The sequence below is a fragment of the Lynx rufus genome, unplaced genomic scaffold (genome assembly GCF_022079265.1).
Source record: "Lynx rufus isolate CCGP_SWC_20201006 ecotype Redwood Valley unplaced genomic scaffold, mLynRuf1.p SCAF_10, whole genome shotgun sequence".
NCBI lineage: Eukaryota > Metazoa > Chordata > Mammalia > Carnivora > Felidae > Lynx > Lynx rufus.
Genome location: NW_025814824.1, coordinates 80,473,818 through 80,488,877, shown reverse-complemented (window position 1 = coordinate 80,488,877; position 15,060 = coordinate 80,473,818). Strand labels below are relative to the sequence as shown.

The window sequence follows — 15,060 nt, the reverse complement described above, 5'->3', positions numbered from 1 at the left end:
AGCTGCTTTGAAAAACACTTTGGCAATCCCTTATGAAGTTTAATATACATTTCTAATACAACCCAGCAGTTTCTTTCCTATACATTTACTCAAGAGAAACGAAAATTTATATTCGCAGAAACCATGTCAATATCTGAACATTTATAGAGGCTTTATTCATAACTGCCGAATATTGGAAACAACTCAAGTGTCTTTCACCTGATGGGTAAATTGTAATACATCTCTACAACCGAATGCCACCCAGCAATAAAAAGAACAAACTACTGATACATCACAACATAGATGTATTTCCAATGCATTATTTTAAGAGAAAGAAGCCAGATTTAAAAAGCTACATACTCCGTGATTCCATTTATATGACGTTCTCTAAAAGGCAATACTATAGGGACAGAGAGTAGATCAGTGATTGCCAGGAGCTGAGGCCAGGGGACGGTTTGACCACGAAGGGGCACCACATAGGAATTTCTTAGATTGATGGAACTGCTGTACATTTTGTCTGTGGTGGTAATTGCGTAGTTATGTGTTTGTCAAAGCTCAGAACTCTACACTCTAAAGAGTTAATTTTAAATGTAGACCATACCTCAATAAACCTGACTTTAAAAACAGTGCACAGGTAACTTTGTTAATTGCTGCCCAAATCCTGTTTATGGTAGAATGATTAGTGGCTCCCGCAGATATTTGTGTCCTAATTCCAGAAATCTCTGGATGTCACCTTACAAGGCAAACAGGATTTTGCAGATGCACTAGGAATCTCGAGATAAGGAGAGAATCCTGGCTGATGCAGGTAAGCCCTAAATGCAGTCCTAAGTATCCTTATAAGAGAGGCAGAGGTAGGTTTTACCATGGCGAAGGCCACATGAAAACAGCAGAGAGAGATCTGCTACATTCCTGGCCGTGAAGATGGAGGAAGGGGCGATGTCCCAAGGAATTCAAGGAATGAAGCTCCAGAAGGTGGAAAAGACAAGGAAAGAGAATCCTCCCCCCCTCTCCCCGCCCCGGACCCTCCAGAGGGAGCAGAGCACCTGTCAACGCCTTGGTTTCAGGCCAGCGAGACTTCTGACTCCCAGAACTCTTAAGAGGATAATTTGTGTTGTTTAAAGTCACCAAGTTTGTGGTAATTTGTTACCATAGCAATTGGAGACTAATACACCCTCCACAGGGATTACACTACACCAAAAGTGTAGGGGTGTCCTTCATTTAAGAATGAGGAAAACTTTCCTGGAAGCCCCAGGACAGGCATCCCCTCGTATCGCATTGGCCCAAATTGTGTCACGTGGCCATTCTCAAACCAATCACTGGCAAGAATAGTCAACCTTCCTCCTACTCCTTGGCCTGAGGCTGCAGCGTTCTCTCCTGACCCACACAGCTGCCTGATCCTGACCAATATCAGGGTTCTGCCCTCAGAGAAGTAGAGGGCTGTAGCTTTGGATTGGCCACCAATAGTGCCTACCTCAAAAGTTATTTGCAGAAGGGGCACAGTCAGTGGAGCATCTGACTCTTGATCTTGGGGTTGTGAGTTCGAGCCCCACGTTTGGTGCAGAGATTACTTAGAAATAAAATCTTGGGGCACCTGGGTGGCTTAGTCAGTTGGGCATCCAACTCTTGATCTCAGCTCAGGTCTTGATCTTATGGTCATGAGTTTGGGCCCTGCATTAGGCCCTGAGCTGGGCATGAAGCCTTCATAACATAACATAACATAACATAACATAACATAACATAACATAACATAACATAACATAACACATAACAAACATCTTTTAAAAAATTATTTGCAGAAAAAGAAAACCCCTCAATTAAATACACGTTTTATAAGAATTTAAAAATCTAGTTAGGCACCCGGGTGGCTCAGTCGGGTAAATGTCCAACTCTTGGCTTCAGCTCAGGTCATGATCTCATGAGATCATGAGAGCGAGCCCTGCATTATGCTCTTTGCTGACAGCGTGGAGCCTGCTTGGGATTCTTTCTCTCCCTCTCTCTCTGCCCCTCCTCTCCTCGTGTGTGTGCACATGCATGCACTCTCTCTCTCTGTCCTTCAAAATAAATAGACATGAAAATAAATTAAATAAAAAATAAAAATAAAAATCTAGTTAGAGTAGACTCTCTGAGGGACCATCGGCTGCAGCCTCCCAACCAGGGCCTTCCTCTGTCCAAGACCATATGGCTTTGCCCTCCTCTCTCCCCTTTTTTCAGAGGAGGCAAGGCTGAGCTAAGCTCTGGTAGTGAGTCACCAAGGTTATATAAGGCCCTGTGAACACAGCCTGTCTTCCAGAAGAATGTCCCACTTGCAATACTAACTCAAGTCCTATTAAGGGAATCTTCTGTTTTCTCCCTGTTTTAGCTTTGCTCTGACATATTATCCTAGACTTTCAGAGCTGCACAGGCCCTTAGAGGTAATAATAATAAAATTTATATTTATTAATTTATATCTATTATTAACATTATGGCAAGTACAAGAGCTACCACTTATCAAGCATTTACCACGCTTCAGGCACTTTGTATTTATTATCACATTTAATTCTCGAGTCTTCTTGGTGAAGTAAATATTATCATCCCCATCTGATAGATTTTGAAACCCAGGAAAAGAAAGGGTGACTTATCTAAGGTACGTGCTGGCACCAGGGTTCAAACTGAGATCTGTAAAGACTCCAAAGTTTTTTTTCTCTCAAACCCCATGAAGTCCAAAACCTTCCATTCTACCAATGGGAAATGAACTCGGGATGGAGGGATGGAGAAGAGGGGGCCACTGGGAGGCATAAACATCTTGTTGGGCTCACAGGACCCATGAGCGGCCAAGTGAACGCTTGCTCCCTCTAGCACAACAGCAACGCCCATTAGCTTTTCTCTCCCTTCCACGGAAATCAGCATTTATGAATCATCATGTAACTGAGTTTAATAAGAGAAAAGGTGTTTGGTTTTTTGCAAAAAAGAGGAGTTGTGATTTTTGCACTTACCCAACATTGTTGGGGGAATAAAAAAAAAATCACAGTTATAACACGAAGAGTGCCTTACAGTTTATAAAACTCTTTCAAATACTTTCTTTCACGTGATCCTTACTACAGCTCTGTGAAGCAGGAAAATATAATTATTGCACTTCACAGTTGAGGAAAATAAGACACCAAAAGGTTATATATATACTTGCTCAAAGTCTCACAGATCATTCAGTGGTAGAGTCAGAATCAAAACTTGGGCCCTGTTCCTTGGGAGGAAGCTTGTTGGCAATGAGGGCCTGACATTTTCCTAGGAATTTTAGACTCTCATTTTCAAGTTTAAAAACGTAATTAAGATTCTGATTGGCTGAGGTGATTTTTTTTTTTTAGCTGAGATTTTTACACTGCATAAATCAACTCAGTGAGAAATGACATCTTTATAATCTCAAGTCTTCCCATCCTTCATTTTTTATGCCTGAAAGTAGAATCCAGTGTCTTTTTTTTTTTTTTTCTTAACAGAGAACCCTTTGCACTTTTGATGAGTTTTTCCTTTACAAACTGCCTTGGTAGCTGATTTGAATAATGGTTTCGGTTCTGTTATGCCTTTTTTCAAATTGATTTGTATTATATGGTTTTTATTTCCATTTAGTAACTTGATACTTGGTTGAACATTCTTGTTGTTTCCAAGAGCTTTTCTTGATCTTGTCAGGGTAGAGCTATTCCACTTGCAAATTATTAAAAACAAAAACCAAAAACCTGTTCTCCTGACTCCACCACAAATGCTCCTTTTACCACGTGACACTGCATTTTTCCACAGCCCTGCATTTTCCAGATGACTAAATGGCTCCTTTAAGTGCCAATATACTTAGAAATGTAACTGCCTGAGCTGAAATATCTTTCTCAAATAAATTACAATGTGTAGCAAACAGCTGTGGTTTTTTGCCTGCACAACACATCCTTCCCCCCATCTCTGATAGAAGCTGCCCTTCTCTTTCTTTTGGGGAACTGCCCCTCCCACAGGGATCATGGCAGGACTGTCTATCACTGGATCCAATTCACAAACCCCTAAAGAGTCCCTGGTTCCACCACAGGCTGACCCAACTGACTCTTCCAGGCATTTGTGTCTTGAAAGAAGGGGCACTTGGCCAGAAGGACACTGGAGCGGAGTCATCTGGAAGGCAGGCCCTAAAGAGACATCCCTGTGTTTTTTCCTGGAGCTGCCCAGATTTCTACTGTTCCCAAAGCCTGCTTGTTCAAATTCTCCTTTGGTTCCAGGAGCTACCCAATACCCTTCCAATACATTCTCTTTGTTTTCTTAGGTGTGCTTCTGTTACAAATGATACAGATATCAGTGTCCAAAGGTCGGTTGCAGACAATTTTTCCTGTTATGGGTTGAATTGTGTGCTCTGAGCCCTCCCACCAAAAAAAAAAAAAAAAAAGATATGTTGAAGTCTAACCCTAGTACCTTCAAAAGTAATCTTATTTGGAAATAGGGTCTCAAAGAGGCAATCAAGTTAAAATAAGGTCATAAGGTAAGCCCTAATCCAATGACTGGTTCCTAAAAAAGAGGAAATTGAGAGAGTGGGGCATCTAGCTTGTGAGCAGGCACCTTCGTTTCATGCGCGACCGAAGAGCAATTTAAAAATGGGTGACGTTAGATTGCCTGGGTGGCTTAGTTGGTTGGGCATCAGACTTTTGCTCAGGTCATGATCTTGGTTCACGAGTTCAAGCCTCACATTGGGCTCTGTGCTGACAGCTCAGAGCCTGAAGCCTGCTTTGGATTCTGTGTCTCCCTCTCTCTCCCTGCCCTTCTCCCACTCGCACTTCATCTCTCTCTCAAAAACCAATAAATATAAAAAAAATTTTTTTTAATTAAAAAAAATGGGTGACGTTGAGCAGGGCAAGATTTTTGTTCAGAAGTGTGTCCAGCGCCATGACGCGGAAAAGGGAGGCAAGCACAAGACTGGGCCAAATCTCCATGGTTTATTTGGGTGGAAGGCAGGTCAAACCCCTGGATTTTCTTACATGGATGCCAACCAGAACAAAGGCACCTCCTGGGGAGAGGAGACACTGATGGAGTATTTGGAGAATCCCAAGAAGTACATCCCTGAAACAAAAATTATCTTTGCTGGCATTAAGAAGGCAAGGGAAAGAGCAGACTAGATAGCTTATCTCAAAAAAGCCACTAAGGAGTAATAGTTAGCCTTTGCCTTATTGATTACAGAACAAAAATGTCTCATGACTTGTTTAAATTGATCTCATACCCAGAATTCAGATCATGAACACCTGACAGAATATTTCTTTTGGACAGTCCTTATTTAAATAATATTGGCTTGTGGTTACATGCATATAATTAGCTTTTTGAACTTTGACAGTAATTCTGGTTCAGCAAGTGCTATCGTTGTTTTCCCCTTCGAAAAATATGATTGGAATTGATTAGTAACGTTCAGCTTTTGATGGAGATGGTAAATGCCATCTCTAAACTTACAGGAGATTGGTTTTATATTTAGATTTATATGACTGGTTATATTAATATATTTAAATACTGAGGAAATCCCTTCACTGTCTCAGAACAGCAAGACTCGGATGTATTTCAAGTTATGTTTGTTAGCCTGTTAAAGGCAAGATAGCTGACAATGTCCACTTAACCTTTTTGGTCTTAACTATGTCAATTTAATTAAAATCTCCTGCATTTCACAGGCAATGCTGTAGGGGAAAAATAATTAATTAATTAATTAATTAATTAATTAAATAAAATCTCCTGCATTTAAAATGTTGCCTTTTGCTTAATTAAAGACATTTTAGTGTGGTTTATGTGTAATATTAAATAAAGAATATTTAACATTTCTCAAAAAAAAAAAAAGAGGAAGTTAGGACACATATAAAAAGAAGACAATGTAGAGACACATAGAGAAAAGGCCATACCAAGACAGAATTGGAGGGGCGCCTGGGTGGTGCAGTCGGTTAAGCGTCCGACTTCAGCCAGGTCACGATCTTGCGGTCTGTGAGTTCGAGCCCCGCGTCAGGCTCTGGGCTGATGGCTCAGAGCCTGGAGCCTGTTTCCGATTCTGTGTCTCCCTCTCTCTCTGCCCCTCCCCCATTCATGCTCTGTCTCTCTCTGTCCCAAAAATAAATAAACGTTGAAAAAAAAATTAAAAAAAAAATAAAAAAAAAGACAGAATTGGAGTGATGCACCTATCTACAAAACAAAACAAAACAAACAAACAAAAATAACCTCCTGAAAGTGACCAGAAGTTAGGAAAGAGACATGAAAAACAGTTCTTTCCCTGCACCTTTAGAGGGAGCGTGACCCAGTCAACAGGGTGGATTTCAGAGTTCTGGCCTCCAGAATGTGAGACAATATGTTTCTCTTGTTTTAAGCCACTGAGTTTGTGGTACTTTGTTCTGGCAGCCCGTGGAAACTAATACCGACCCTCAAGGAAATATGCACTATTTTGAATGATGTATATAGCAGATTGCTAGCTGTTCACCAAAATGCTTCTCCCCTCTTTTGCCTACAAGTAGCCTTGTGGCCAGGCATAAGCCTGTCCCACTAGATCATCTCTGCCAGCTTCCCTTGTGGTCAGGGTGGCCACGTATCTGACTTCTCCCCGGCGGAAAGATAAGTGAGAGTGACGCTGGCCACTCCTGGGTCTGAGTTCTAAGATATCCAGCAAGACTCCTCCACTCTTGTCTCCTTTATTGCCAACTAGAACCCAGATGCGAGGGCTTCATCTGTGCAGAAGAAAACCTGTGATGCCACGAAGATTGTGCAGCAAAGGAGGAGAGGTTGCTGTTGCCCTGGATAACTCACCTCAAGGGAAAGCAGGCCACTCTAGTTTGTCTTTTTTTTTTCTTTTTAGGCATTTTGTCATTTTTTTAAACTTTTTTTTAAAGTTTATTTTTATTTATTTTGAGAGAGAGAGAGAAAGCAGGGGAAGGGCAGAGACAGAAGGAGACAGACTCCCAAGCAGGTTCCAAGCTGTCAGGGAAGAGAGTGATGTGGGGTTTGAACCCATGAACCGTGAGATCATGACCTGAGCCGAAAGCAAGAGTCAGATGCTTAACCGACTGAGCCACCCAGGTGCCCCTAGATTGTCTTTTATTAAAAACTTAGCTCTACCTCTAACAGATCCATGGTCATTGAGCTGAGATGCAAGGCACTGGGATCCTGACCATGTTCCCGTATGGGAACTAGGAGTAGCTCATGGAACAGTGATCACCAAAAGAATCTCTTTTGGTCTCTTGGGACTTTTTTTTTTTTTTTTTTTTACCGTGTGAGTTCACTTCTATAAAGTATCCAGATTTGTTTTTTTCTCTTGGGACTTTTTACAAAGCTGAAGTCAAATTCTCAGCAACCTAAAAGGGAGAGGAAAGATAATACAACCAGTAAGATGACTGCTTCTGAGGACATTAGGTATCTTCAACTGAGACAATGGGAGGCTCAAGTCTTGAGATGCATGCTACGGGGCACAGACTGAAATTTCAGGGCTTTTCTGTGGCCGAGTGAAGAATCTTTCACTGAAGCCATGGGCTTGAGATGGCTGGACGCCAAATTCTGATTCGAGAAGTTGTTGGATTCGAGAAGTCGTTCAGTGTTGGCTGACCACATGACTTTGCCAGGTTTCTTTTATGAAAAGATGCAGGTGTCTGGAGGTCTCAGAGGATCCGGACAATCTGAACCCGCTAACAGTCTTCTGTCTGCAGTGTTTCCTATGCACCTCCCTCTCCCAAAGAAGGAAGCTAACACTTTCCCTCGTATGTCTGGCTGTTGCTCTGCCGGTAACTAACTCCATCTGGAGCAAGTAAATTGTCCTTACAGAAATACTTTATATTTATTTTTTATTTGGATTTGCTTTTCCTGTGTTTTTGTTTTTTTTTTTTTGCCTCTGCCAGCACCACAGCCCATGGGCTTACAGAAAGCTTTTCACTCTGTCATGGTACGACACACAGCATAGCCTCTTGCTAAGGAATTCACTTCACAGCAAAAGTGGCAATGGCCTAATGCCCGCAGGATTCACTGTGTGCCTAATGGGCTCTGCCCATGATCCAGGAACAGCTGGCCTTATACAGCACTAGGATGGCTCCCAGGATCCACTGGTATCCACTGCTTGCTGTCCTGTGGAAGTGATCCATGCTTTGAGCCAGTATCCCATATGTGAGACTATTTCCCTGTGTCTCTCTCTTTTCAGGACACAGAGGTGGGCAGGTACTGCTCATAGTCTCCCAGTAGCCTTTCCTATCTAATGTAGTAGAATTGATATCTGGGTGCACGGCCACCCGGAGTGATGACATCGGCCAGCCTTTTTGATCACTTTGCCTCCCCACTTTCTAGCTCTCAGTTGAATTGGCCAGAAGTCTGACATTCACTGAAGTTACTGGGTTTGGATTTTAGGGTTGTTTCTCCTCATCCTCATCCTCATCCTCATCCTCTTTCTTCTTCAAAACAGTGTCCTAAATAACGACATAAAAAGCTTGTGCACAGTGAAGGAAACAATCAACAAAACTAAAAGACAACCTACTGAATGGGAGAAGATATTTACAAGTGACATATCCAAGGGGTGCCTGGGTGGCTCAGTCAGTTAAGCATCCGACTCTTGGTTTTGGCTCAGGTCATGATCTTGCAATTTGTTAGTTAGAGCCTTGCACAGGGCTCTGCACTGGCAGCTCGGAACCTGCTTGGGATTCTCTCTCCCTCCCTCGCTCTCTGTCCCTCCCCTGCTTGCATTCTTTCTCTGCCTCCAAATAAGTGAATGCACTTTTAAAAAAATGGCATATCCAATAAAGGATTAGTATCCAAAATATATAAAGAACTTATATAACTCAACACAAAAAACCAAATACAGTAAAACCTTGGATTGCAAGTAACTTGTTCTGTGAGTGTTCTGCAAGACAAGCAAACATTTCTAATAAATTTTAACTTGATAAATGAGCAATGTCATTCAATACAAGTAGTATGTGATGTCAAAGGTCACATGATCACAGCTAAGCCAATATTTTTTCTTCTATCTATCTACCTACCTACCTATATCTTGCTGCAGGATTGTGTGTGATTGTCTCCCATAGTTGGATGCTCAGTCTCAGACTGTGCTGTTTGGCAGAAATCATTGATTTTTCAGAACATTGGAAGGTGCCCACAATTGGTACTAGTGTATTTTTTGCCACTTCAAAGCACCTCTGGACAGTCCTTTGCTTTTCCGTAGAAGAGAAAGCTTAGGAATGCTTTGCTTCATTCTAGGTCAGGCTGCCTTTAGATATAGACCCCTTTCTCTGCTGCCTTATTACCAGTTACATTAAATACAGTCTATGGCAAGAGTTCATTAATACTGTACTGCAGTCAACATCGATGTGAGTGTATACAATGGCCCCCATGCAGAAAAAGGTTGAAAAGAAAGGTAGTAAGAAGACGGAGATGACTATGGTGGAAGGTAAGAAGGAAGTCATCGAGAAGTATGAACAGGTATGCAAGTGCAAGATTTTAAAAGAAGTCTATGTTGACCATTTGCATAGTATTAAAGAAGAAAGAAGGGGGATAGATGCAGCAAAAGGAGTCATGAGAATATCAAAACAATGGCCATGTGTTCTGGAAGATGTAAAAAAGTTGCCTGCGTTTTGAAAAAATGAGAAGCAACTAGCAGGTAATACTGTGACCGAGAACTTTATCTGAGAGAAGGCAAAGGCCTTGTACACTGACGTAAGTAAACTGCCAGGTACGTCAACAGAAAAAGAAGAAGACTTCAAGGCAAGCAGAGGATGGTTTGATAACTTTAAGAGAAGAGGGGGCTGGGGCGCCTGGGTGGCGCAGTCGGTTAAGCGTCCGACTTCAGCCAGGTCACGATCTCGCGGTCCGTGAGTTCGAGCCCCGCGTCGGGCTCTGGGCTGATGGCTCAGAGCCTGGAGCCTGTTTCCGATTCTGTGTCTCCCTCTCTCTCTGCCCCTCCCCCGTTCATGCTCTGTCTCTTTCTGTCCCAAAAATAAATAAACGTTGAAAAAAAAAATTAAAAATAAATAAAAAAAAAGAGAAGAGGGGGCATCCATAGGGTTTGTGGCACAGAGAGGCTGTGAGTTGGGATGCTAAGGCAGCTGAGGTGTTCACTTCTGAGTTCCAGAAGCTTATGGTTTCCGAGTGTTACCTGCCGGAGCAAGTTTTTAAACGCGATGATACGGGGCTTTTTTGGAAAGAGATGCCAAAGAGGACCTACATTACAGAAGAAGAGAATGCAATGCCCGATCACAAGCCCATGAAACACTCCCATTTGCGCTAATGCAAGCGGGGGTTTCAAAGTCAAGCCCCTGCTCATGTATCATTCTGAGAATCCAGGAGCCTTCAGGAAATGCAAGGTGCAGAAGAGCCAGTTAAATGTTCTGTGGAAGCCCCACAGCAAGGCTTGGGTCACTCGTATCTTGTTTGTTGAAAGGATCAACAAAGTTTTCGGTCCTGCAGTGAAGAAATACACTTTAGAAGAGAATCTGCCACTCAAAGCCTGGCTGGTTATGGATAATGCTCTTGTTCATCCTCCAGGCTTTGAGGACTACTTACTGGAGGAATTTGAGTTCATTAAGATCAAGTTCCTTCCTCCAACACTGCTCCAATCCTCCAGCCCATGGATCAGCAGGTCACTTCGAATTTTAAAAAGCTTTACACAAAATCACTATTTCAGCGATGCTTCAAGGTGACCAAAGGAACAAACCTAACTCTGAGAGTTTTGGAAAAATCATTTCCACATCGTGAATTGCCTCAAGATCATGGATAAAGCCTGCTATAGGGTCACCAAGAGAACCCTCAATTCTGCTTGGAGAAAGCTGTGGCCTGATTGTGTTCTTAGACATGGCTTAGAGGGCTTGCTCATGAATAGGAGCTGCTAGTTGTCAATGAAACTGTGTCCTTGGGGAAGACCATGGGACTGGAGGTGAATACGGCTGATATTGAAGAGCTGGTGGAGGAACATGGGCAGGAGTTGACCACCGACATACTGATGGGTCTGCATCTCGAGCAACATCAAGAGGTTATGGAGGAGATCTCGTCTGCAGAGAAGGAGAAGAAAATGGCAGGGGAATCCCTCACTTCAAATGAGATTAGAAAGATGTGTAAAATGTGGGAAAGAGTGCAAAATTTTGTAGGAAAGCACCACCCGAATAAGGCTATAGCAGTGCGAGCAATGAATCTGTTTAATGACAATGCAATATCACATTTCCACAAGATCCTCAAAAAGAGACAAAAGCAAGTGTCAATGGATAGGTGTCTTGTTAAAGTTGCACAAAAAGAAAGATTCCATTGAGCCAATAGAGAGCAGTGATTCCATTGGTGACAGTGAAAGTCGTCCTACACAATAACCCTCCTCTCTCTTGTCTCCCTCACACCAGCCACGAAGGTTTTCAAAGGGAAGGGCAGGTTCATTTGTTTCTTTTTCTTTATATTTTGTGTGTTCTTTATTATTTTGTATTATGTTACAGCATTGTAACCATTTTTATGTTAATATTTTGGGGTTGTGGAACAAATCATCAGAGTTTCCATGATTTCTTATGGGGAAATTTGCTTTGATATACAATTGCTTTGAGTTACAAGCATGCTTCTGGACCAAATTATGCTTGCAAACCAAGGTTTTATTGTAATGCAATTAAAAAACGGTCAGAAGACATGAACAGACATTTCTCCAAAGACAACATACAGATGGCCAAGAGACACATAAAAAGATGCTTAACATCACTTGCCATGAAGAAAATGCAAATCAAAAACTACAATGAGATATCACCTCACACTTATCAAAATGGCTAACACAAAAAACACAAGAAACAGCAAGTGTTGGCAAGGATGTAAAGAAAAATAAACCCTTGAGCACTGTTGGTAGGAACGCAAACTGGTGTAACCACTCTGGAAGACAGTATGGTGGTTCCTCAAAAAATCAAAAATAGAACTACTAATGATCCAGTAATTCCACTACTGGGTATTTACCCAAAGAATACAAAAACACTAATTCAAAAGGATAAATGCACCCTTATGTTTATTGCAGCATTATTTACAATAGTCAAATTATGGAAGCAGTTCAGGTGTCCATCGAGAGATGAATGGATAAAGAAGATGTGGTATGCATATATATATATGGAATATTACTCAGCCATAGAAAAGAATGAATCTTGCCATTTGCAACAACATGGATGGATCCAGAGGATATAATGCCAAGCAAAATGAGTCAGTCAGAGAAAGACAAATACCACGATTTCACTCATAGTGGAATTTAAGAAACAAAACAAACCAAAAAAAAAAAAAAGAGGAAAAATACAAATCTAGAAACAGGCTCTTAACTGTATGGAAGAAACTGATAATTATCAGAGAGGAGGTGGGTGGAGGGATGGGTGAAACAGGCGATAGGGATTAAAGAGTACACTGAGTCATGTATGGAACTGTTGAATCCCTATATGGTACATCTGAAACTAACATAACACTGTATGTTAACTATATTGGAATTAAAATTTAAAAATTAATACAATTTTTAAAAATAATAAAAAGAAAATTAAAAAAAGCAAACAAAAAAGAAATGGTATCCTAGATAAACTACAGTTTCAAAGAGCTTTTCTTATCGGTGTTCTCAGTTGAGGTATTTGCTTCTGGACTGCCTTGAATCTCTGCTACCTTCAGCCAGTTATTGTTTGAAGTGTAAGGGCCCCTGGTAGATAACACCAACCTAAGACCCTGACAAATTATCTTGAAGATAGACAAGAAGAAAAAAAAATACCCGAAGTCTCCTGCTCTCCTCCCAATGATGTTTTCCATGGAAGGAATGTAATTATACTGCTGATTATACTCTATCACCTTTAGAGCGTGCTGCAGCTTTACGGAACACTGTCATATCCAGCTCTTACTTGCTCTTCTGAACACTGTGATGTAAAGGAAAGAGGGCATGTCTGAGAGAGCGAGACGGAATCCCTGCTCAGTGGCTCTGAACCTGCCAATCAATCATGTGTTAAAGGAGGGGTACAGTGATGTTTACCTTTTGCTTTTAATGTTAAGATTCTGATTATTCTGCATATAGTAAGTGCTCATGAAATCTGGTGAGTGATGCCGTGAAGTTTTAGGGGAGGGACCATGAGCCCTGATTTACAAGTGAGGAAAATGAAATTCATTTATGAGGACAAGAGTTGTCTAAGGTCACAGAGAGGGAGTAAGATCTTCAAAATCTAAATCCAAATCCAAATCCATTGCTTTTTCTATCACCTTAACCCAGAATAACAGAATTCGGAATAACAGAATTTTCTCAGATTTTAATAATAACAGTCTTGTTGGTAAAGTAGCTTTCATTTATTGAACACTTAACATGTATCAGACACTAGACTAAGAAGTTTCTATGAATGAACCCATTTTACAGATGGAAGAGCCTGGGATTCAACGTGGTGAAGTAACTTGCCCAAAGACAAATACAAGGGCAGAACCTTCCTGGGTTTTAAAGGAAAACTTGGTTCTTTTGGAATCCAAAACCTATGCTCTTTCCCCCCAAATTATAACTTCCTCAATCAAAAAAATATCCTGGGAATCTGTTGCTAATTGTCTAAGTTCAAAGTTATAATCCAAATGTTTTCATCTTATTAGGCAATCTCTGAGTGCAGTCAGCTAAAGATTCAGCTGGTTTGGGGATCTACATGTCTTGATAAGGTCCCTTCTGCACTACAGGAAAGGCTGGCCTATCAGCTTAATACTTTCCTAGAAATTTGGAATTTAAAGTCCTGAGCTTGATTAGGATCTCACAAATACCGTGAGGCAGCAAGCCATTTTACTTCTCTGGGCCTCCTTTTTCTGCTATTTAGAATAAGGGTAAAAGTAAACCTAGAATATCTTGTTGTGCCAGAGAGCAAAGAAGTGCTCAAAGCTACTGGAGACGCATTAAAGCACACAAAACCTGGCTTAAAGCATCTCCCGCTGGTCAAATCTGGGACAAGTTGAACATCAAAATGAACAATGGTGATAAAGGATCGCTATACATTAAATTAAAAAATAATCCAGTGTTCACTTCAGCATCACATCTACTAAAATTGGATGATACAGGGAAGATTAGATGGCCCTTCACAAGGATAACATGCAAATTCAGAAAGCATTCCATAAAAAAAAAAAGGTAATCCATGAGTGCATAACTACACTCCAATCAAAAAAAAAAAAAAAAAAAAGAAGAATGGAGAGAGAGCTCTGCTACAGAGAAGACTGTCAGCTAATAAATGTAAAAGAAATTAGAAAATCATCATTTTGCAATCACCATAGTAATAATCGATTCAGGTAAGATCATTCATGGATGTGAAAAGCTGTTGGGGGAACAAAATACTCATACAGTCTTAAAGTATCTCCCCAGATACCACTTATTAATTACAAAGAGAAAATGTACCTTTACAGTGAAGACATCTGGTGGACACCACCCTAACCAAGTTGCATAAGAAAAACTCAGCTCAGTCCGTTGTGTCTCCTTTATGACTCACGCACAACACTTCACTTCTGACACTTCAAATGTGTGGTTGAGGCAGGAGTGGGGTGGTCCACACCAGAAATTCTCTGTAACACCTGTTGGGTATCCTATGATTTAACTCAACTCTAACACTATCTATCTGGAGATAGATCAGATCCCAGATTAAGGGCCCAGTCCCACAAGACTGCTCCCACCCTACTTTGATGCCAATCATAAGCAGTAGGTCCCCAGGTTACCCACAACTTCTGTCCAATTTGGCAACAAATTAAAAGCTCCCATAACCCCATCCTCAGTGTCAATTAATTTGCTAGAGCTTCTCACAGAACTCAGGGAAACACTTGTGTTAACCAGTTTATGACAAGCTACGATGAAGGATATGGAACAGCCAAATGGACATCCATAGGGTGAGCTCTGGGAGGGGTCCTGAGCACAGGAGCTCCTGTCGCCATGGAGTTGGGATATGTCATCCTCCATGTGTGGATGTGTTGGAAAACCTGGAGGCACTCTGAACCCCATACTCTGGGGACTTCTGTAGAGACTTCATCACCTAGGCATGATTGATCATTAACTCCATTTCCGACCCTTCTCTCTTCTCAAGAGGGAGTGAGAGGCAGGGCTGAAAGCTCAAAACATCTAATCATGGCTTTGTCTTTCAGGTGACCAGCCCTCATCCAAGAGCCATCCAG

The 15,060-nt window shown here is 41.4% G+C and overlaps 1 protein-coding gene and 1 non-coding gene across 2 annotated transcripts; both read left to right on the top strand.

The window, feature by feature from the left end:
* Positions 1-4,808: 4,808 nt before the first annotated feature.
* Positions 4,809-5,090, top strand: LOC124526642 (cytochrome c-like). The gene has a single exon (XM_047099736.1). It carries the CDS (start codon positions 4,809-4,811, stop codon positions 5,088-5,090), a length of 282 nt encoding a protein of 93 aa, XP_046955692.1.
* Positions 5,091-13,922: 8,832 nt separating this feature from the next.
* On the top strand, positions 13,923-14,026 carry LOC124505330 (U6 spliceosomal RNA). Its single transcript, XR_006960618.1, has one exon. It is a non-coding gene; the product is annotated as a U6 spliceosomal RNA (small nuclear RNA).
* The last annotated feature ends 1,034 nt before the right edge of the window (positions 14,027-15,060 follow it).